At 34.1% G+C, this 23583-nt stretch overlaps 1 protein-coding gene across 1 annotated transcript; it reads left to right on the forward strand.

The window, feature by feature from the left end:
* Positions 1–7240: 7240 nt before the first annotated feature.
* LOC115970324 lies at positions 7241–9735 on the forward strand. The gene is made up of 3 exons (XM_031089973.1): positions 7241–7462; positions 7575–7669; positions 9213–9735. Exons 1-3 carry the CDS (start codon positions 7241–7243, stop codon positions 9733–9735), a joined length of 840 nt encoding a protein of 279 aa, XP_030945833.1.
* The last annotated feature ends 13848 nt before the right edge of the window (positions 9736–23583 follow it).

Below are 23583 nucleotides of genomic sequence, written 5' to 3' on the forward strand. Positions count from 1 at the left end.
TCTCCTTCAGCTATTCACCGCCTTCGGCTATTCGATCGGATGTGCCTTCTTTTTTTATTTATTAATTTTAGGAACAAATATTACCGTTAGGAACAAATAATAAAGAAAGAATAAAATAAGAATTAAAAAGATTTAAGAAATAATATTTAAATGAAGTGGTGAAAATATAGAATATTTGATAAATGAGATATTGTAAAATGATGTGGTAAAATAATAAAGTAGGTTTTTGGTGTGACAAAATAGCATAATTTTTGCAACAGCTGCTATGGATGCTCTAAAGAGTCTTAAGCAGGCTTACCTTGTACTCCCGGCCAATAGGAGCATGCCAATACATTAAAAATTACTTACCTTAGCAGGACTGCCAGCTCTTGCATCTGTCAATGTTTCGAAAATTTTAACAGCTCCTTCAAAATATTCACGCATGCCCTCATTAACTCTCAGTTAAAAGGTTTGGCCCTACATCAATAAAATAAGTAATATAGGGTTTTCAGTAGAAGACAAAGGCTTAAAAGCCATAGACAATATTGATAGCAACACAAAGCTCTCAGTAGAACTTGTAGAAGACAACAGCGGACACAAAGGAACAAAGCTCTCAGATTTGGGTTTAATTAATGTGCTGCAAATTTCAGAATCCATATCTCTCTCCATTTTCTCCCTTTCCTCTTCTCTTCAACTCACTTTCTCTGTTAGTGGCAGCTCCAGAATTTTTTTCTAGGGGGATCAACAAGAAGATGTATTTTGGGTAAGAGATGACTTTTGCGCTTTACAAAGATTTTTTATTACAAATTTGCCCATAGTATGCATGAGTAAAAGAATAAAAAATAAACTATAAGTTCATTTAGCACATTATTTCTTAATACAATGAACATATTAATTATTTTCATTAAGTGAACTTTAGTTATTACTATTTAAAATACTTTTATCTATTAGTTTAGGACAATGATACATTAATATTGTATTATTAATGTAAGATTTAAATTGTAGACTAAATAAACGTGTGCAATATTATATAAATTTGCAAAAAATGTACAATACACATTTGTTTAGAGACAATTTAAATCTTATATATACAATGTAAACTAAGAATTTTCTATTAGTTTATTTCAAATTTGTTAAAATCTAAATAGGCTCTTTTTTTAGGTTTAAGACGAATTTATTTATTTATTTTTGTTGTTGGGCTTTTTTTGTGTGTTTAAAAAGACCAAAATATTGTTAAGAAGATCATATTTAAGCTTATTTCAATTGTACTAAAAAAATATTTTAGGATCAAGGTATTCAAATTTTCATTTTAATAGGGACAAATCAAAAATTAAAATTAAAAATATTATATATTATAAAAAAAATATGCTAGCTCAGGGGGTTCATTTGAACTCCTTGAACTCTAAATAACATCGCCCCAGTTCTCTATTCATTTTCTCGATTTTTTCTTCAGCTTCACCAAACTTTAAAATCTCTGTTTCTACCATACTTTTCTGTGGGACATCCATGGCCGAATCTCCATGGTTGCATCAGCCACTAAGTCTCACACCACCACCACCACCAGCTGTGCTTGCCCATGTGACCTCCTATCTTAAGGAAATGTGGCTGATTTATATTTGATTTGATTTTAATGTTGTTTTTGAAATGCACAGATGGTGTTTGTGAAAATACCTGTTAAAAACTTTGGTTCCAATGCATTGTGCTTTACGACTTTGCCTTGAGCTGATGTGTTATTTTAGATGGTGGTAGTTGTTTTGCTTATTTTTCTACCAGTTGGTGTGTAACTAAACTATATTCATATTTTCTTAAATTTCATGGTTTATTATGTTAGAGAGGATGATTTTAAAATTTTAATATATTTGGAATATTTCAATCAATGTTAAAAATGTTGCTTTTGATCTTATGTTGGTTCAGTTTCATGGTTGAGTAAGAGGACTACTTAAAGTTTGCATAGTGTTTCATGGCTGAGTCAAAGTAAGAGGACTACTTAAAGTTTGTTTGCATTTTTACAAAATTGCAGACAGTTCAGCAGTGCAATTTCTTCCTGAGAATCGATAATGAAATTTGTGCCAGAGCACCTATGCATGTAAGAAGAATGTTGTTGATTTAGAAGATAACGAGTCTGCCATGGACATCCAATTGATGAATTTGGAGGAGAAGAATGATTGCTGAGATTTAAATTGTGCATTAGTAGAGGGAGAGGGACTACTTGTTTACTTGGTATTAAGTTTTTTTGTTGTTTTTGTGGTCATTTTAGCCTGTTTAGTGAAAGCAAAAAAGACAAGGAGAGTACATTTATTTAGAATAGGTGAAAGTGTGGATGAATTGAAGTTTGGTGATTGTGATATATTGTAATGACAATTGTTTTGAGATATTGGTAAGCCTGGTCTCTTGTTTATTGTAATGAAAATTGAAATGGCCACTAGTTTTACCATTTTGTAATGGAAATTGAATACACCGCTTCATGAGAAAGTTTGGTCGTTGTGAAATATTTGCACCAATTGAAAAAAGTAATTTTCAAAAGATAGAGGGTGTTCATTATACTAGATTCCTTCTATCTATACAAAAGTGGCAGTTTCCTTGTATAGTAACAGTTTTGCAATAACAAAAATTTGTCCAAAATTATGCAACAACAATTCTGCCTACTGCAGAGCCTATAGCCCAAAATTAAAAATTGAACTTAAAAGACACAATGGTCTCATCAACTAAAATTAAAACGATCAATATGGATTCATCATAACATTGGCATAATTTTAAGTTGGTCATTACAAAATAAAACTCATGAGTACACAATGACTGAAAAATATCAACACAAAAAAGAAACTCATGGAGAGCTTACAAAAGAGTGACCACAATCAACCTCAATCTAGCACTAACATATCCTAATAATATAAAGTCCTAACAACAACAAAAAACTGAAATCCATCAAATGTTGATCCTAGTACACATCATATATCTCATGTTCTAGCTCTTCCAGTCCCAGCTCTAGCTCCAACTCTACCTTTTTCATATCCAGGTCCAGCTCTTCCTTTTCCAACTCTAGTTACAAAAGAGTGGACATACAAAAAGATTCTTTTGCCATATTTAGACACAATATATACCAAAATATGCCAAAAGGCGGCCTAGAGCAAATTTATACTAATGGTAGCATGAAGTTTTCCCCATAGAAACATTTAAAACATTGCATCAATTAGAATTGAACAAAAATGAACCAAATCTCAATTAATATAAACTATAATAAAAAATACCTTATGAACTCTCTTACTTAGTTCATTGTGGCCATTGCCCATTTCTTACTTCTGTAACTTTTCTATGTGGTTGACAACCTAATTTAAAGAAAAATAAATAAATAAAATGTATAAAGTAAGTAATCCTTGAGAACAAGAAATAAATGACATTATTGATAAAACAAATATGCCACAATAATTTCTAAATTTACCTCTCGGCTATATTTGTAATCTGGTTGCTTAGAATTATAAATCAATGAGCTCATTTGGGAAGTAGATGAATTCTATAAGGAATAAAATATAAGAACACATTATATTAAAACAAAGCTTTGTACATATAGTTTTACATAGTATCGAATGAATGAATTATGTCAATTTACTTGACTAAGTTGGGCTACAACATCGGTATCTTGCAACATAGATGTAAATGGTACATTTACATAGCTCATGTCCTAAATAGAAAATAGCTCATAATTAGGCATATAAGTTAGCACTTGTAAAGCCTGTATAAGAGTAGGGATTAGGTGGTTGACAGACTAGTGTATTGCATGCGCCACCAAATGAGACATTTGAATGTTCTTCAACTACCTGTTGTTTTCTTTTTCCTATGAAATTGTACATAAAAAAAATCACACACAAAATCAGAATTTAATATACAAAAATATTTAGTGATGATAAAAATATTAAATTGTATATTTAGTTTTTAACAAAAAGTTACTCACTTGAAGAAGATGCATCTTTAGATGTGTTTGCCTTTCGCTTCTTAAAGTGCCCTTTAAGTCTAGTATTTCTTAAACCTTTTGATCTCACACATGGGGGATTTAACACTGACACCTCATTTGGCAAGCAAGGCATTTCATCAATGGTGTCACATTGTATGACTTCATTCTCTTCCATATTTGCATCTGCACCAAACTTGACCCTTGATAACTCCCTTTCAATTTTTTCATCAAGTTCCAATAGCAATTTTTGGCAAATTCTCTTAAGGCTATCCTCCCCTTGACTTTTAGATATGATTGTGTTAGCTATTCGCATCATGCTATTATGCCATACTATCTTTGCCTCTTTATCATTACTAAGTGAATGATTGTCTTGTTCGTAAGTCATCATCCCCTTCTTATCCTATTTTGTCCAACGTTTCAAAATGTATTGACTTTGAATTCTAGTTAAAATTTTAATACTAAAAACCCGCAATGCATGACAACAAAGAATCCCCAATGACTCAAATTTCTTACAAAAACAAGAAATATTGTTATTGAGATGATCAAACCCGACGATGCATACTCTTTCACTATTTTCTTCTTTGACCTCAAAAACACCAATTGCATCTTGACAATCAACTTGATCCCAGACCATTGCAAGACTATTAAGAAATTGATTTTCAAATAAATTGAATATCTTACAAGGGTAAACTTGAGCTGCATGACCCAAAATGCCACTCTTCTTAACTGCTTTTTGTGGGGCACCTTGCTTGCATCGAAAATCTTCATCCAACTCTGAGAAACGCATACCTGCTAATACATTTTCATATTCAATTACAAACTTAGTGAGACTAATTGATTTATTTGCTATACCATTCAAAACATAGTTCATGCTCTCACTCCTCGAGGAAGATTTAAATTCAGCTGTGAAAAAATCCTTAATGAATGCAGTGCTCCATTTATGTCAAATTTTGTACATCATATTAAGCCAATGATGATTCTCAATATCAAATTTTTGTGTCATTTGATCCCATGTCTGTTGAAATTCCAATTCTGAATCACAATATTTTTGGCACTTGTTAAACAAGTACATGAACTCTGAGTTAGAGTTTAAGTCTCCTAAGCGAGAAGGAGCATTTTTTGAAATATGGCACAAACATAGCCGATGATGTGCATTTGGAAACACTTCCCCAATGGCATTTGACATAGTTTGATCTTGGTTAGTGAAAATTGTTATAGGTGATCGATTCCCCATTAACTCTAAGAATGACTTAAACAACCATTTAAATGAATCAGTGGTCTCATCCAAAAGGAATGCACATCCAAACATCACATTTTGCCAATGGTGATTAACACCTACAAATGGAGCACAAATCAAATTATATTTGTCGGTACGGTATGTAGTGTCAAATACCACTACATCTCCAAAACAATCATAATCAACTCTTGATCTCCCATCTCTCTAGAAAAAATTTGTCATTTGATTTTCTTGATCTAGTTGAACTGTGTAAAAAAACATGGGATCTTCTGCATGCTTAGACTTAAAATGATTCAATAAACTTTGAGCATCTCCAGCACTAATCATTGTCATCTTTTGCATATTCACATGATTATAACAATCTCTTTTGGTAAAGCACACATTTTCACTCTCTCCAACTTCTTTTGTTAGATATGAATAAGAATTCTTTGTACTTATACCTGCATTCACCATGGTATCAATTACATCTGCCTTAGGTTTTGAAATACGATGACCAGATCTTAACAAATGCCTCTTTGATTGTAGTGCAAGTTCATGATTATGCTTTAGATTAAATGCACTAATCCTCCAAACACCATTTTCAACTGTGAAATGAATAAATGCTTTACAACCAGTTCTAGTCTCTAGTCTCTTCGAATATTTCTCTTTACAAAAATCTTCATCTAGTTTAAAACCCTCCTTAGAACATAGAAATTCACATTGCTTTATGTTCTTCGTCCCATTATGATATCTAGGCTTTCCTTTTCGAATACTAAAATCCATTCGCAATACATAATCATTATATACAGCATATGCTTCATTTGCATTATGGACCACCTTATTCAACAAATTTTCATCACTATTTTCTAGCCTTGCTACAAATATGCAGTCCCCTTCAATTTCTTCAATATCACTTGGTTTGCAAATAACTATAACAATTTTTATGACAAATATAAATGTTAGAAACAAAATGCTAAGAAAATTACAATACAATAATTATATCATGTTTATAATTTTTTTTTAATCGATATGCACCATGTTTACAATTTTGTATGTCTTCTTAAACGCCTATGGTACACTTAATCACAAAACTCTTATGTTTAGGCACAACAATATAACAACAAAGTTTTAATACCAAATTTTTTAATGTTTATTTATTTATATAACAACAAAATTTTAGTCTTAAATTTTTTTGGGTCAATTATGGATACTCATTGAAAAAAAATATTATAATAATAAAATTTAACTATAAATATTGCAAAGAAAAAAAAAACAGCAATAAGGATTTATATAGTTTTATTTGAGAGCAAATATATCACCACAAATAATTAAACATTCTTTCAAAACATAAATTAAATCAAAACAAGACAAAATAAAATTTACCTTTATCACTTTCTAAGTCCATTATTTCTACCATGCTTTTACTTGAAACCAAAAAAAAAATAGTAACTTTGTGTCCGCCGTTGTCTTCTATTGAGAGCTTTGTGTTGCTGTCAATATTGTTTATGAACTTTAAGCCTTTGTCTTCTACTGAGAACCCTATATTAATTATTTTATTGATGTGGGGCCAAATCTTTTAACTGAGAGTTAATGAGGGTATGCGTGAATATTTTGAAGGAGCTGTTAAAAATTTCGAAACGTTAATAGACTTTTAACAAGAGCTGGCAATCCTATTGAGGTAAGCAATTTTTAATGTGCTGGCATACTCTTATTGGCTGGGAGTATAAGGTCAGCTTGCTGACCTTGTACTCTTAAGGGCTTGCTTTGTGATGCAAAACCCAAACCGAATAGTATAATAACTCATAGGAATAATGTCTCGAAAGCAATTAGACCCATTACTTGGACCAATTGTAGGTTTGTACCTTGTGGCGACTTGTAAAGGGTGGCAAAGAGTAAGAAACGTTCTTAAGAAAATATCCTACGTGCCGTCCGCAACCTTAATCTTTTCGAATCCGTAGTCCGCACGGACTCCTACTCCTTTGAAAGCTCTATTTGCTTCCTGCTATATAAATTCAATTTACAATTACAGTACAATTAATAGTCTCTCAAACTGTGTAAAACCTTGTGAGTCTGCTTTAATTTGTCAAGCAATTAATATGTCTGGGCTTTATCATGATCTTTTAGTTCTTATTGCTAGAAGCATAGCTTCGTACGAGGATTTTATTGCTTTCGGTGGAGTGTGTAAATCATGGCGATTTGCATTCAAACAATCTATTACACGCATATGCGCATCACAGATTCCATATCTTATGCTTGCAGAAAAAGAAGGCAGCGACTTGCGGGGCTTCTTCAGACTCTCCAAAGGCATGACTCGCCAAGTCTCTTTAGTCTTTACCACAAGCTAATGGGAAGAAGTGCTTTTCATCACAAGGATGGCTTATTACCATTGAAAAAAGTCTCAAGATTAATCTTCTGCATCCCTTTTTTCAGATTCAAAAAGAGCTTCCGGACATGAAAACTCTCTTATATGGGGACCTTTGGTTTAGTGAACATGATCCATTCTTATTTGCTAAAATTTTCGACAAGTTTGTGTAGGGAATTTCACCTAAATTCCCAACCTGTGAGAAACAAAAAAAAATAGAGAAAACACACGCTAAAGAAAAACAATCACACGCACAAGACAATATTTACGTGGTTTGGCAATTTGCCTACGTCCATGGAGTTGCAGTGATATCACTATTATCAGGGAAGAATACAAAGTACAACTTGCGGCTACAATATTTTCTCTCTATATAAAAACATGGCAACGACACCACACTAAAAAATCCTAATTACAAAAGGCAGTTCCACAATGGGCTAAACGGGCCCAAATTTTTTTCCTGGGGGCCTATCGGCCCAAGCCTTCGCTCCATGGACTAAGGGTGTGTTTGTTTCATGTAAAATATTTTCCGGAAAATACTTATTTTCCGGAAATGCTATTTTCAAGAAAGGAAAATATTTTTAAGTGTTTGGTTGCATTTTAGAAAATGTTGTGAAAAATATTTTCTGGTGTTTGGTTGTGTTGTTGAAAATACCATAGAAAACACATTTTCTACTTATTGTTCACATTTTCTCACATTTTCTCAGTTGCCAAACAAATATATGATTTCATTCCTCAATCCAGAAACACAAATAAAACCCAAAAAAAAAATAATTCATAATCCGGTCGCGACTAGGTTCGCAAGAGGCGACTGGGCTCGACGAGAGGCGAGATCACGCGGCGGAGGCGAAGGCGAGATCGTGCGGCGCGGTGCTGCGATCGCGATCGGCGTGATGCTACAATCACGATCAGCGCGAAGGCAAGATCACGATCGGCGCGAAGGCGAGATCACGATCGGGGACGACGAATCTGGGTTGAGGATGATCGGTTTTGGGGTGCGACGAGAACGATCGGTTTTGGGTGGATCGGTGTTGGGGTGCGACGATCTTGCCGATGGTACGATCGATGCGACGAACGAGCTCGGTCTTGGGTTTTCTGGGTTTGTCGGAGTCGGTTTTTGGGTTCGGTCTCTTCTTCCTCTCTCTCTCTCTCTCTCTCTCTCTCTCTCTCTCTCTCTCTCTCTCTCTCTGCACGTGGGCTCTTCTTCCTCTCTCTTCTTCCTCTCTCCCTCTCACTCAGCTCTCTCTCTGTTTTTTGGAAAATAGTATTTGAAGGTAAAATAAAAACGGAAATCAATTTACACCCCAGCACAGGACAACTGAAATGCATTTTCGGAAAATGTATTTTCCATGCGCAACCAAACACCCGTATATATGGAAAAGCATTTCTGGAAGTGATTTTCACCCAAAACAAACACAGCCTAAATCTCAGTAAATCTTCCATTAAAAAACCACGCAACATTATTCGAGTCGAGTCAGGTTGTCAAACTGGATCAAACAAAACTAGGCTCCACAAAACCCAACAGTTTGTATTATCAGCAAGCCCTTCTCAAACATCAGACTATATTGTTATGGCCATTTATGACAGTTTGTCAAAGTTGGCCTTTTGCCAGCCGAGTGATAAGTCGTGGACTATAATTACAACAAATTTTATACCGTTGATGTTTGGGGAAAAGTTTTTGCTTGCGACATTGGAGGCCCAAATCCTAGGTTAAAAGATCCTGTGACAGCCCTTCCTAGGGAACTTGTGCCCCGTGTTATTGAGCAGTTATACCTGGTGGAATCCTCCGGTGCTTTGTTGCTAGTTTCACAAGAAGATGTACAACTACAGCCTGCGAAGGAAGGAATTGACAAGTGGATTTTCAGTAATCTATTTCCAGAGTCTGTGGAACCTTGTCTTAAGAATTCATCCTATGGGAATGGGACCACAGCGTTCAAAGTTTTTGAGGTGAACTTAGGTGGTGAGGAGTGGAAGAAGTTGAAGAACTTGGACAATAGAGCCCTCTTCTTGGGACATAATTCTTCCGTATCTGTTAAGGCATCTGGTTTCTCGGGATGTAAAGCTAATTGCATTTACTTTACCGATAATTTTGAAATACATTGGTCAATACCTTGTGGAGGAGGCAGGGATACAAGCATCTACAACATGATAGATGGAAGCATCGAACCACACTACCCAGGCGAATCTCTTTCTTGCATTAAACCACCTAGGTGGGTTGTCCCTAGTTTTTGAATGATCTTTTGCAAAGAAGAATAGAGTATTAGATGGACTTTGCACTTATATCTATTCTGTTTTTTTTTTTTTTTTTTGGTAATTTTTTAATCGCATTGCTCTTCCATATTTGGATGCTCTATATGAATTTCAATCATTTTATTTTGTTTGCTAATTCAATATTGTCATTAATTACCACTTTTCTTCTCTTTTGTCTTCGAACATTGATGCATCTTAAATAAACTTGCCTTGCTCCATATTGATATCATTCTATTTTGCATTTTTTTTTTTTTTGAATGATTAATACTTTTCTCTTTCTAATTGATGCATTAATGTTTTTGGAACTTGTTTGTATCTAAAACAATTTATAATTAATGATATATATGGATGAAATGCTAACCAAGTCCATGATGGAACTAAGATTTCTATTAGGGGGTGGGGGCTGGGGGAAGCATGAACCACTGTTTTTTTTTTATTTTTTTATTTAATGACTATTAATTAAATTAGCACCTATTTAGTATTTAACAAGATATCAACAAATGAAAAAACACAAAAGGGTAAAACTACATATTTGATCTTCAACATTTACATCATATGTCAATTTGGTCATTAACCTTTCAAATTTGTCAATTTGGTTCCTGACTTTTTAATATTGTGTCAAAATAGTCACTACCGTTAAGTGATAGATTAAAAATGCTGACGTGGCTAACAGCCAAACTAAAGTATAATTTTTATGCCACATAGACTACCATGTATACTGCCACATCAGCATAAATTAAAAAAAAAAAAAAAAAATGTAGATCAAACAAAATCCCTAAATCTGAAACAAATATCTTTGATTCCACCTCACTAAAACTTGATGACAAATTCAAATAACATTAATAGTAAAACAAAACCTAACACAAAAATTCCAACTTGAGCATAAATGTGTAATAACAATCGTCCATGAATGTTTTTAAATCAAATGGGTAATTGTTAAAAAAATTCCAATCTTCCCATCAAAGTTTCTGAGAAAAAAAAGAAAAGGAAAAAAAAAAAAAGTAATACCCAAATCAATGAAGACATGAATGAAGAACAACATTGGAGTTTTTTTTCTTAACAAAAAAGGGGTTTCTTTTCCAATATTTTCTTTGGAACCAAACGCAGCAGAATCGGTACCTAAAAAACTTGAAAAGGCATATATGGAAGGTGAAAACGCAGGGATGATAGAGGTAGAGAGATTATTCACTAAGAAAGGAGAAAGGGGAGACCATCAAATAGCCTAAGCCTCTAGTTCAATCCTCATTGTGACAGACCCAACAAGTAGTCTCACCTCTATGTACTCACGCCACAACTTTGCAACAAAACCCAACAGAGAAATTGGGCTATTCAACTCACAACCATAAACAAAATGACTCAATTGCACACCTCTTATATTAGGTAGTCCCCACCTAATGATGGACAATAAATTTTGGGACAGTGATTGTGGGTTTTAGGATGCCATTGCAAAAATAGGCCGACAGAGATAAAGAAAGAGTAATCCCTGGGTTGTTATTTGATAGATTTTCAGATATCTTTATTTTTGTTTGAAGTATTTTGCTAATGGTGACTGTAGATTGAGAGGTTTTGTTCTTTGGCAAGGCGGGGAGATGGGGATTGATAAAGGATGGGAACAGAGAGAGATTTTTATTTTGTATTAGTTTAATCTTTAACGATGTGGGGATCCAAGTGTCAATTTAATGAGGCGGTTTTTTTTAAGGTTTTGCTGATGTGGTAGTCCATGTAGCAGTTATGTGGCAAAAAAAATATACTTCATTTTAATTGTTAGTCGCGTACTCGCGTTAACATTTTTTTATCCATCACTTAACGACAAGGACTATTGCAACCTAATAACAAAAAGTTAGGGACCAAATTGTCACATTTGAAAGGTTAAGGACCAAATTAAAATATGACGTAAAGGTTAGGGACCAAATATGTAGTTTATCCAACACAAAATAACTATTTCTTCTTTTGAATCTCAGGAACACTAAATGTCACAGCAATTTCATTTTCAATGCATAAAATCAATGAATGTGTTGGTGGTTCAACGTTCTTTAGATAAATAAAATATATCTAAAGAGAAATTACGTTGGGTTGGTAAAGAAAATTTAAATTGAGTAAAATAATAATATTTTAAAATACAAAAGTTTAGAAATCCCCACACAACACATCTATTGGTAATCCTAACAATTATTTATTTTATAATTCAACTAAAATTCATACGAAGGATAATCTTATTTTGATGATTTAGCAATGAAAAGAAGAACTAGTTTTCTAAAGGTAGTCTTATGAATTTAGTTGATTTTAGGCAAGGCAAAATTTGTGTTTGATTTGTAGGGAATCCTAAACCTTTAAAGTGCATGGAGTTTACTTTAAATCCAAGAATTATACAAACTTAAAATTTTTTCTAGATAATTAAATAAATAAAAAATACAAGGACTTGAACTTTAAAATCATAAAAGTATTGTTAAGAATATACCAATAGTTATCCCTTACCTTAGCATTGGCTTCTAGCAAGCTATTACACCAAATAAAACTTTAAAATTTGAAAAGAAACACTAAGAAAATCATAATTTTGATTTAAGGCAGCCACCCTTTGAATTTTGACCTAAAAAGATGTTAAATAAGTTTGGAAATCCTATTACAATAAAATTAATGTTTGGAGAAAAATCCTAGGTTTCAGGCTTTAGTAGGCTGAATCTTTTGGCTCATTAAACATCAAAATTTGGACTTTTCACAAACTACAAAATTGTAGCACTTTGAATTAAATTTCAAACCCAACTTGAATCATCACAATCCGATATCAGAATCATAATTTATGTACAAAATAGTAAACGGGTTTGATCCAATTGGCCTGGGATTCAATTCGACTTAGTTCGGGTCAAATTGAGACCAAGAAAGAAACATGTTGGATTAAAATGGAATTTCATTGGCCAACCATTTAATTACACATTAAATGGTGTGCAATACAAAACAAATAAAAAATTTTGAGTTTTTTTTTTTTAATGATATGACCGAAAATCACAAAGCACACATTATGCTAAATGAACAAAATGCAAATGCAATGCATGAACAGTGTGCTCAACTAAGCTATAGAGGGTACACAAACAAGAAATATTAATTTCTTAATTAACCCATGAGTATATGTATAAACTAGTATATACTCATACAAAATCAAAAATAGCTCATGCACTTAGTTATGCTACATATACTTTCTATGTTTCTCTACAATATCAAGTATGTTCTAAATCAAGAGAGAGATATTATGATTTATGTAATCCTCAAGAAAAATAAAACTAGACACAAAATAAAATATTTTTGTCTTTTTGAAAATTTTCAATGTTTTTGGATTTTTTTTTTTCCAGTAAACAAAACAGCCTAAGAACAAGATAGCCATAAACAGAAAGTAAACATGTTCACAAATAATTGAAAGAATTAAATCAAGCATAAGTAAACAACACTCGCCTTAGCGAATCTTTTCTCACCCATATAGCACGTGTCTTTGGCTTTGTAGGTGAAAAACCATGAGAACTAGAGTGTATTTGAGAAATTACACACTTCTTCTAAAAGAGACTAAAATCCCGCAATTTCCTTTTATAAGCCAACAAGCTTAAATTTTTCAAAATCATATGAAATAATTTATCAGGACTTATGGGAGATATATCATCACACTTCCTAGACTGAAACATAGAATTCTTAAATTTTAATTAATGACAGTTAGGATGAATGTGACTGGAAACACTACAAAAGTGACAAATAAGAACAAATTTAGGAACATCAGTATTCGTAATAGTAGATCTAGTCTCAGATTTTGATTTTTGCATCAACAAAGAACAATTTGGTCTAATATGACCAACACCACAAAGATGACAATTAGGCACAAAAACAGATTTTTTCTGCAATTTAGTAGTAGGTTTAGACATAGGTTCAGAAACTTCAGAGTTTATATCAGAACTTTTACCTTTATCTAACCTATCAAAATAAGCCTTTTCTTTATGATTCCTCTTGAAATGAGGAATATAAAAATTGTCTTTAGGCTTAAGAGGAACATAAATAGAAATAGAAACAAATCTGTTATCAATAGCAAGTTTAGTACTAGACAATTTTTCCAATTTAGTTTCAGACTCAACTAAATTTTGTTCCAAACTTTTCATCTTGAGAGGAAAATTGATTTCTCAAAAATTCATTCTTTTTATTAGATTCATCTAAACTCACAATCAAATCCTCTTTTTACCCTTCCTTGAATTTCTTAGCAATTTTCATAGATTTAAATAATTCCTTATGGAGAGTTTCACAAGCATCAATAAGATCAACAGAAACATTAGTGTCTTTTTTATTCAAAACATCACAGCTAAAAGCAATAAGACACTTTAAATTATCCATGACAGCAGGGATCAAGGATCTCACTCAGGACGTTAATCCAATTAGAGTGAACCCGCTCTAATACCAATTGTTTGTTTGTTTAGACCCCTATAAACCAGATTAGTTTAACCTAATGAATTAACTAAGTTGATACTTAGGTTTATTATTCAGATTTAGGTTAAATAGTAATAAATCATATCATGCACAACAGTGGAAAAGTAAATAACGCATAGATATGATTACCTAGGAAAACAAATGAAACCAACAGTTTCAAGGTAAAAAACCTGGAAAGGATTTAACTTGACCTATCCTTAGGGCAAACAAATCCACTAATAGAGAATTCAAGTTTTTACAAAGATTTAACCCTAAATCTATTGCTACCTCCAGTAGTAACTTACTGACACGACTACATGCAAACTCCGAATCCACGAACTCCTTCTCTCTTGGATTTACAACACACAAGCTCCTGCACTTATGACTTTGAGATCCCACTCAAAGGTTTAGCAACACAAACTCTCAAGTTTGTGACTCCAAGACCACCTTTGAAGGTTTAGATCATCAGCAGTTGTTGATCTTGTTGCAGCAATTTCAAATCTACCAGATCTAATGATATGAGAATGATTTTTGGTAGTGATTTTGAAACTGGAAGGCACAATACCTTTTAGATCTCACAAGAGCACCTCCAAAGTCTCTACAAAACGTGTCTTAGGGTTTCCTTTATATATTATGTGAAATAGATCTAAAACTCTAATCACTTAATAGGCTTAATGAGTAGTGGGCTGAAATTAAATTCTGCAGAATTCGCATTTCGATCGGTCAAGCCTTGTTCTCAATTGGTCGAACTTGGCATGTTTCGAATTTCCTAAACTTGCAGCTTCCTTTTTCTTGTATTATGACTTGCAGCACCTTAAGCATTGTTTAATATACTCTATAGACTTAGGAATCTATATCTAGACAAGTTTGTGCTCAGGGTTTGCCAATTATTCTAAACTTTTAGAACTTAACAAAATTAGTTTACACACAATCATATGTACTATACTTAGCAAAGAATTGCGTGTAGTGTGTACAACTAGAATATGTACAAAGCACTGAAAAGGTAATATGTAGATAGTAACCAAACAAATTTTCTTCATCATTAATCACATTGGCTTGAAAGTGACTATTACCTAAAGAGTTATATCATATAACTCCCACATCTCCTAGCAAACACGCTTGCAATCATGTAAAAGCATTTTGACTCTTTTTGCTTTTCTTTTTCTTTTGATATTATTTTATTTCTTATTCTTTAGAAACTAGCACCTCGTTTTATCTTGCTGTGCAAGTGCTACACCTTATCGAGCAAAATATTTGTGTTTTATAAGAGCTCAAAATCCTACATTTTTCCATCAAAGTACAAACTGAGATTTTAAGAAAACTAAAAACTCTACCCTACTTAGACTACAACACAAATATTTTGCTTCCTTGTGGTGAACTTAAAAAATCAAAAGCTCCATATTCTCTTATTTAGTTTTCTCAAGAACCAAACACACTCAGAGAGAGAGAGAGAGAGAGATCACTTACTCTCATTAACTGAAGGAGCAGTCTTGTTCTGATCAGGTGGAGGTGGGATCACAAATTTCCCTTCAGCTACACTCAAGTTAAAATAAAACTTCATTATTTTATTTTAAAATAAAATAAATTTCATTGTTAATTATCATATATCTAAAAGTTTATTTTATTCTTATTATATTATAATTTTTATTGCATGTTGATCATGTTCTTTTTATTTATAAATATTTTTTAATTATAAATGGCTACTAAAAAATATCAATTTGAATAGGAAAATCCTTATAAAATAGTGGGAGAGAAAGGGGAAAAAAAAAATTAAATCTCAAATAGTAAAATATAACTAATAAATTTTTTTAGGAAAACTTAAACTATTAGCAGAGATAACTTGATATGTAGTCAATGACGAAGTCAAGATTTGACTTCAAAGAGAAAAATCTATAAACACATGCACCTACACACTTTTATATAAATATTTAAATGAGACATAGGATGGAAAGTAGATTCCAACTCATATCACATGATTTAATACAATGATAACTATTATTTGTCTAAAAAAACTTAAATTATCAAGATGACCAGCTTGATGTATAGTCAATGACAGTCATGATTTGACTTCAAAGAGCAAAATCTATAAACATATCTACCCGCACACATATATGTATATATATTAATTTAATTTAAATGTGTAATTATGCCAACCTACATAAATTTATATTATTATGTAATTATCCCAAAATTTTAATCCTTATTACACAAATTTTTATAAAGGTGAATAATTAGCACATATAGAATTTGAGGTCCTATCAAGTTTTTTCTTTTATATACAGTTATAACTCTTTAATAAAAAAGAAAAAAAAAAGGTTATAACTCAATCTTTGTTCTTTTCCACTTTTGTTCTCCAAGCTTTATTTAGTTTTTATATAGTTAGAATCTTAATAGAAATCGATAGAATAGGAAAGAGTTTCTTTCCAAAAAAATGAATGTGACATAAAAAGATGTAATTTTGTATTGATTACAGTATGAAAAAAAATATATATATATCAATAAGAAATAAATAAAAAAAATTCACATCAAAATAAGAAAAAATCAAATTATAATGTTGAGGGGGCAAAGTTTTAAGATAATCAAAGTTTTAAAATTTACTGGTATTGGGGTTAATTATTCAATGGTTACAAGTATATATTAGGAAAGTATTACTTTTATTATCACACTCTTACGACACATTATTAAGCTCTAGAGAGCTTAATTAGGGATATTTCTAAGAAAAGGTGCCATGTAAATATTTGGATTAAGAAATTCTAAAGCACTATAAGGCATAATAAATTAGAAGTACTGAAAAATAAAATCAAGAAACTAATTGCACAACTAATTTTCATAAATTAATTACCCAAGCAAATAAGAATCAACAATAGATTTGGTTGCAAAGAAACTGAGAGAGAGATATCTCAAGATCCTACATTTTTTCATCAAGTACAAATTGGTATTTCAAGAAGAGCAAGACTTAGGTACGATACTTAGGTACTGTTCCTTAGGTTCCACTTTTAAGATTTTGCCATGTAGATTTTTTCTCATGGGATGGAAGTGTATTTTTTTAGTTAAGTAGACATATGACTGAATTTTAAGAGGAGAATCTAAGGAATAGCACCGAAGGTACTATACCTAAGTTTTGTCATTTCAAGAAAACCACAAACTCTACTCTACTTAGTCTACAACACAAATATTTTGCTTCCTTGAGGTGAATTTAATATATCAAAAGCTCCATTTTCGCTCACTCAGTTTTATCAAGAACCAAACACACTCAAGAGAGAGATATCTCAAAATTCTTCATTTTTTTCATCAATTTTAATAAACATCAATATTAAATAATAGAGGTTTTGATTAGTAAATTGTGTTAGAACATATGTGTTTCACTTGTTAGAAACATATGTCACTACTTTATGTAATTGGCTTATCCTTTGACAAAACGCACTTTATTTGTATTTAGGTAGATTTAGGATGTGTTTAAATACTTCAAGAAACTATGTTTCAAGATCAAGTGTTGAAACCTTTAAGTCTGTCCAAGAAAACAAGCTAATAGTGCAGATTCATTAAAGCTTGACAGTTGGGTCGACAACTGCATCTATCGACACCTCCTATCTGTCGAGGTTTAAGAATTTCAGAATTCTGATATGATTTTCTTGGGATCCGTGAATATGCCTTTGGGTTTGCTTTTTTCCTAACCCTAGATATATAAAAGGATTGTTTTAAGGGCCGTCAAACAGTTCACAAGTTGCACAAGCATTGAGCAAACTCTGTTCAAGCAAATTGTGACCAGAGACGAAGTTCTTGCCCTAATTCATCTCTTTCTCTTGAAGAAGTTGCTGTGTATGTGCACCATAGGGTTTTGTGACCAAGTATCTTCTTGATCTTCATCGTGTGGATGAACTGAAAAATTTTGCAACCAACAACCTTCTTAGTTGGTGATTGAAGTCGCATACTGGGATCCGCGCAATTGGTTAGTCATGTACTTGGAAGTCATGCATCAGAAAGGGGAACTGTCACTACAGAACAAGTCCAATTGGGTATTGGGGTAAGGGTTCAACTGTAAGTTGGTAAGGTATTTGGGATTCTTTTACTTGTAACCACTTGTCGTGATAATAGTAGAGTTTCGAGAGTGGTGACCTAAAAATCACCCGGTGGGGTTTTTGCCGTTAGGTTTTCCCCATTTGTAAACAAATCACCGTGTTATTTATTTTCCACTGTATAATTAGTTTATTGATGATTTGTTTGTGCTACCACGCGTTTACATGATAAATTAATTAATTAATAACTTGACTAATTAATTAATTAATTAATTTCTATCACAAGGGGTCATTTAGTTTGTGGCCTATTAAGTGGTATCAAAGCAGGCACACTTTGATTAGGATTTTATCTTTACTGTGTTGATCCATGGACCCCTATTTGTCATGGATAGAGGACAGTCATTAATTATACCTCATTTATTTGATGGCACTAACTATGCATACTGGAAAGTACGCATAAGAGCTTTCTTGCAGTTTTTAGATGAGAAAGTGTGGCAAACTGTGGAGATAGGCTGGACTAAGCCTACAGAAGCGCCAATCGACTGAGATGATGCCAAGATTAAGGCGGCAAACTTCAACAACAGAGCATTGAACGCGTTGTTCAATGCAGTCACCAATGAGGAGTTCAAGAAGATATCCTCAACTAAAACTGCCAAGGAGGCTTGGACCATCCTCTAGACAACCTATGAGGGTACAAAGGTTGTAAAAGATTCAAAACTTCAGAGGCTTACTACAAGCTTTAAAGAGATAAAAATGGAGGAGGATGAGTCATTCGATGGGTTTTATGCCAAGCTAAAGGATATAGTGAACTCAGCCTTCAATCTTAGGGAAACCATTCCTAAACCCAAGATTGTAAGGAAGGTACTCAGATCTCTACCTGAGAGATTTCATGCCAAGATCATGACAATAGAGTAATCAAAGGATATTGATAAGATTCCTTTGACTAAGCTGGTTGGAAACTTGCAGACCTACGAGCTAGGGTTGACAAGGATTGGCAAGACAGATAAAGGCAAGAGCATGACATTGAAGGCCAAGAGCAGTGAGACAGATGAGTCTTCTGATGATGAAGATTCCAAGATGAATTCCTACATCACCAGGCAGTTCAAGAAGTTTATGAAGAACGCAAATGGAAAGGGTTTCGACAAGGACCGTAGGCAATCCAATTCTTCTCAGTTTAAAGGCCAAGACAAAGGGAATAAGGATACTAAGGAAGGTGGTCAGTACACTGTTCCCGCAGGACCTAAGTGCTTTGGCTGTCAAGGCTTTGGTCACATGAAGCATGAGTGCCCTACATATCTCAAGAGCATTGGGAAGAGCAAGGCACTTACTATTACCCTCAGTGACACCGAGCCTGAGGATGATTCCGACAATGAGGATGACGGAATCTTAAATGCCTTCACAACCACTGTTAATTCTACTGATGGGATTGCGAAGATGTGGTTGAAGAAGAGGAATTGGTGGAATCTAAGTTTGAGAAGATGGATGATCAAGATGACATTCATACAGCCTATGAAAAACTGTACAAGCTTTCTGAGAAGCATGAGAAACTGTATAGGCTAACCACCAAGAAGCTCAGTAATGTGGAACTTGACCGCGAGGAGCTTTCCACAAAGTTTGATGAGGTTAATCAAACCATTGGAGCACTGAGGTTTAAAAACAATTTCTTGGCTGAGAAGACCAAGAAGCTTGAAGCAGAGTTGTTTCAAGTCAGAGCTCAACTGGAAAGTACTTCAAGCGCAAAGCTTGATGAGATGCTCAGCATTCAGAAATCTGCTTCAGATCAAACAGGCTTAGGGTATGGTCTCTCTTCCTCTAATATTGCTTCTTCTAGTTCTACTATTTTTGTTCCTCTTGCTAATAATTTATAATTGAGAACAATGAGACTAAAACTGAATTAGCTAGTGAGAACATAGATAAGGGTAAATCTATCTTAGGAGCACCCCCTAAGCTTGAGAAGAAAGATATTAAAAACCCTAGGGCTAAGAAGGCTAACTCTCAAAAGCCTAAACAAAAGAAGCAGAATCTCTGTCATCATTGTGGAGCTGCCGGTCATACTCAACCAAATTCCTACAAGTGGCTTGCCACTCAACAGAGCAACGGCATGATAACATCTGGGAACCAGAATCAACTTCAATCCTCTCTTGCTCCCCTCGGAGATCTTCTCAAAACCCTCATATTCCTTTCGAACTTGAACGGTTTTTCCCCCCTCACCACCAGTTCAAGGGTTTAATCAAAGGAAAAGTTCTTTCAGGGTGTGGAAGGAAAAGGGCTCCAAGTGATTCTGTCACTTTTCTCTCTCTATTCGTGTTTTTGTGTGTGCATTACTTATGTGATTTGCTTTCAAGTCTTGAGTCAGTCTAGTTTTTATGCTTTGGTTGTTTAAAATATTTTTGTTTGGTTATTTTTCAGTTTTTCTTTGTTTTGTTTTTCATATAAAAATTAAAAAAAAATTGAAAAATCAGAAAAATACAAAAACAGTGTGTGTTTTGTGTACATTGGTACTTGTGTACCTTGGATGGCCATTGAAACAAAGTCTTCTAAACTTTGTATCATTTGTAACTTAGATGAGCATCTCTATGCACAACTAAGCAAGTGAGTTTTGTGGCTCTTGTTAGTGATGAGTAAGTTTAAGTTATCTCTTATACTTAACACTCGTATCACTCTTTTTGACGGGAAAGACTAAAAAATCTTAAGAGAAAGGCATTAATAACCATCTTACCTCTGTTGCCCGCCAGTCATAATATGACACCTGTATGCTTTGGCATAGTAAAAGTGCAGTGTCAATGACATTTGTGTGCTTAGGCATAGCAAAATTGGAATGTCAAATATCATTGGGTATTTCTTTTCTCTCTGTAATATGCCTATGCATGATATGCTTAAAAGAAAAATATGCAAAAGAAAAATCAAAAGGAAAAAGATCAAAAATGCTTCGAAAATGATTGCAAGCATGTATTCTAGGAGATGTGGGAGTTATAAGATGTACCTCGAAGGTGATAGTCCCCATCAAGCAGTTATGATTGTGTGTGAGTTAAAGTGATTTTCTCACATCTCAAATCGTCATAACATGTATACATATATGCAATCTTGCGATGTTTTTCACACACAACACGCAATATTCTTTGCTATTCTTGATACATGTTCAGGTACAATGTGATTTGGTCATCACAAAATTTTACATGTGTTAATGTATGCTCACTAAACTGTCTTGACTTGTTTTTGAAATATAAAATTGGTTAGATTTGTTTAGTGTGTGTGTGTGTGTGTTTGAAGATCCATGTGCTTAAAATTTTTATTGAGAGATGATTTTGAGAGCTTAATATGTTGATTGGATCATTGGTTAAGTTGCATGTTGGATTGCATTCATGTCTATGTTTTTCACATCTCGAAAAAATGGTTTTAAAAGCTAGCTCGATACCTCCTCGATACCCTACTGTTTGTCAAGCTTCTTAAGCTTTTTCTTATCGCAATCCCGATAGCTTCTCGACACCTGGTTGATCGATCGAGAAGGCTTCTGCCTCCTCGATAGCTTCTTGGCACCTGCTGGATCGATCGAGAATGCTTTTGCCTCCTTGATAGCTTTTCGACAGCTGCTGGATCGATCGAGATTCTGATCTGGTATTTGATGATTTGTTCCTCGACACCTTTCTCGATACCTGTATCTGTCAACGACCATTTTCTCGACACCTTCCTTGACAGATGTCTTGACACCTCTCGACACCTTCATCTGTCGAGATTTACTGCTGGTCTATTTAAACATCCTCGGGCGATCCGTCCTTCATTTCTCTCTATCTCTCTCTCGATACTTCTCTGATTTCTCTCCCAAACTCTCTCATCTCACTCCAATAATTGTTCCTCAAGGTTTCTTCAAGCTTTTCAAGTTTTTCTTCACTTGGTAAGCTTCTAATTCTTTCACATTCATGCATTTCATGTTTTGAAACCTAGGTTTTGGGGTTTTTGAAATTTTTTTGGGTTTTTCAAAATTGATGAGTTTTTATTGAAATTTTGGGATGAGTTTTCACTTAAATGAGTTTAAAATATCATACATTGCATCACATTAGCATTAGTATTGTCATGCATTTAAATGTGTGCTATCTGTTTGTGTGCTGATAGGTTTGGATTGGGTTGAGCTCATGATGAAATTTCTTTTGCATGTCACATGTTCATGCATTTCCCATGCATACGTACTCTCTTTTCATTATATTTGTTATAATTGAAATTGCTTGGGACTTTTCTAATTGTCTTTCTTTTTCTCCCTCTCTTTCTGTTTACGTTAGTCGTGTCTATGGCACCTAAGCGTAAATCCACTCCAGCCCGGAACCCTCTTCATTCCGGATCTTCTTCATCCTCTGATCCTACTCTGTCTCATATTCAGTTCCGTGATGATGATGCCTTCAAGGCATTCTTAGAGAACTTTTCTAGACGAGGCATTCATTTGGAATGCCAAGTCATTTTGTCGGACTTTGCCGACACCGACCTTCCCACTGTCATTCACAGTAGGGGATGGAAGTCACTGTGTGACATCCCGGTCACCTGTCCTCTCATGCTTATCCAGGAGTTTTACTCTAACATGCACGTGATTAATTGTTCAGTACCTCTTTTCTTCACTCGCGTTCGAGGTACGCGCATTCTTATCACACCACAACTTGTTGCGGATGTGCTTCGGGTCCCTAAGATAGAGTTTCCTAACTATCCTAGTTGCAAGCGCTTGAGGACTGTGTCCAGGGATGAGCTCATGTCTGCTTTCTGTGAGCGCCCTTCTGTTTGGGGTGAGTGTTAGTTTACACCATGTAGACCTTTTGCTAAAGGTCCTAGATTCATGAACATGGTGATGACCTTTGTTTTGCATCCACTCTCTCACTATAACTCCATTACAGAGTCTCGTGCTCGATTTTTGTTATCTCTTCTTGAGCATCTTACTACAGATTTTCCTTCTCATTTCATTCTTTCTATTATAGATGTTCATCTAGATTCGGCGTCCCGTGATAAACTCATCTTTCCTTCCGCTATCACGAGGATCTTACGCCATTTTTCCGTTCCTTTTCCCTCTTCCGACCATTTCACTGTCATGTGTGCCATAGATTACGCTTCCGTTAAACGTAGCGAGGCCTAGTTTCGGTCGCAGCAGTCGGATTCAACAGCTCCTCCCTCCCATTCAGCTCCATCCCGTTCTACTCCATCCACGTCTGCTCCTTCCTCTTCTTCGGGTGATGTAATGTTAGGAGACATCATAGCGCAGCTGTAGCACATGGATGCTCGCCTAGATACCCTCTCTATGGAGTTGTATCAGGTGAACGTTCATGTTAATTGTATTGCACGGCGACAGGTGTCCATGGGTGGTTTTGCTCTTGAGGCTATTCCTTCACCACCTTCTCCCGTGGCT

The sequence above is a fragment of the Quercus lobata genome, chromosome 12 (assembly GCF_001633185.2).
Source record: "Quercus lobata isolate SW786 chromosome 12, ValleyOak3.0 Primary Assembly, whole genome shotgun sequence".
Classification (NCBI taxonomy): Eukaryota; Viridiplantae; Streptophyta; class Magnoliopsida; order Fagales; family Fagaceae; genus Quercus; species Quercus lobata.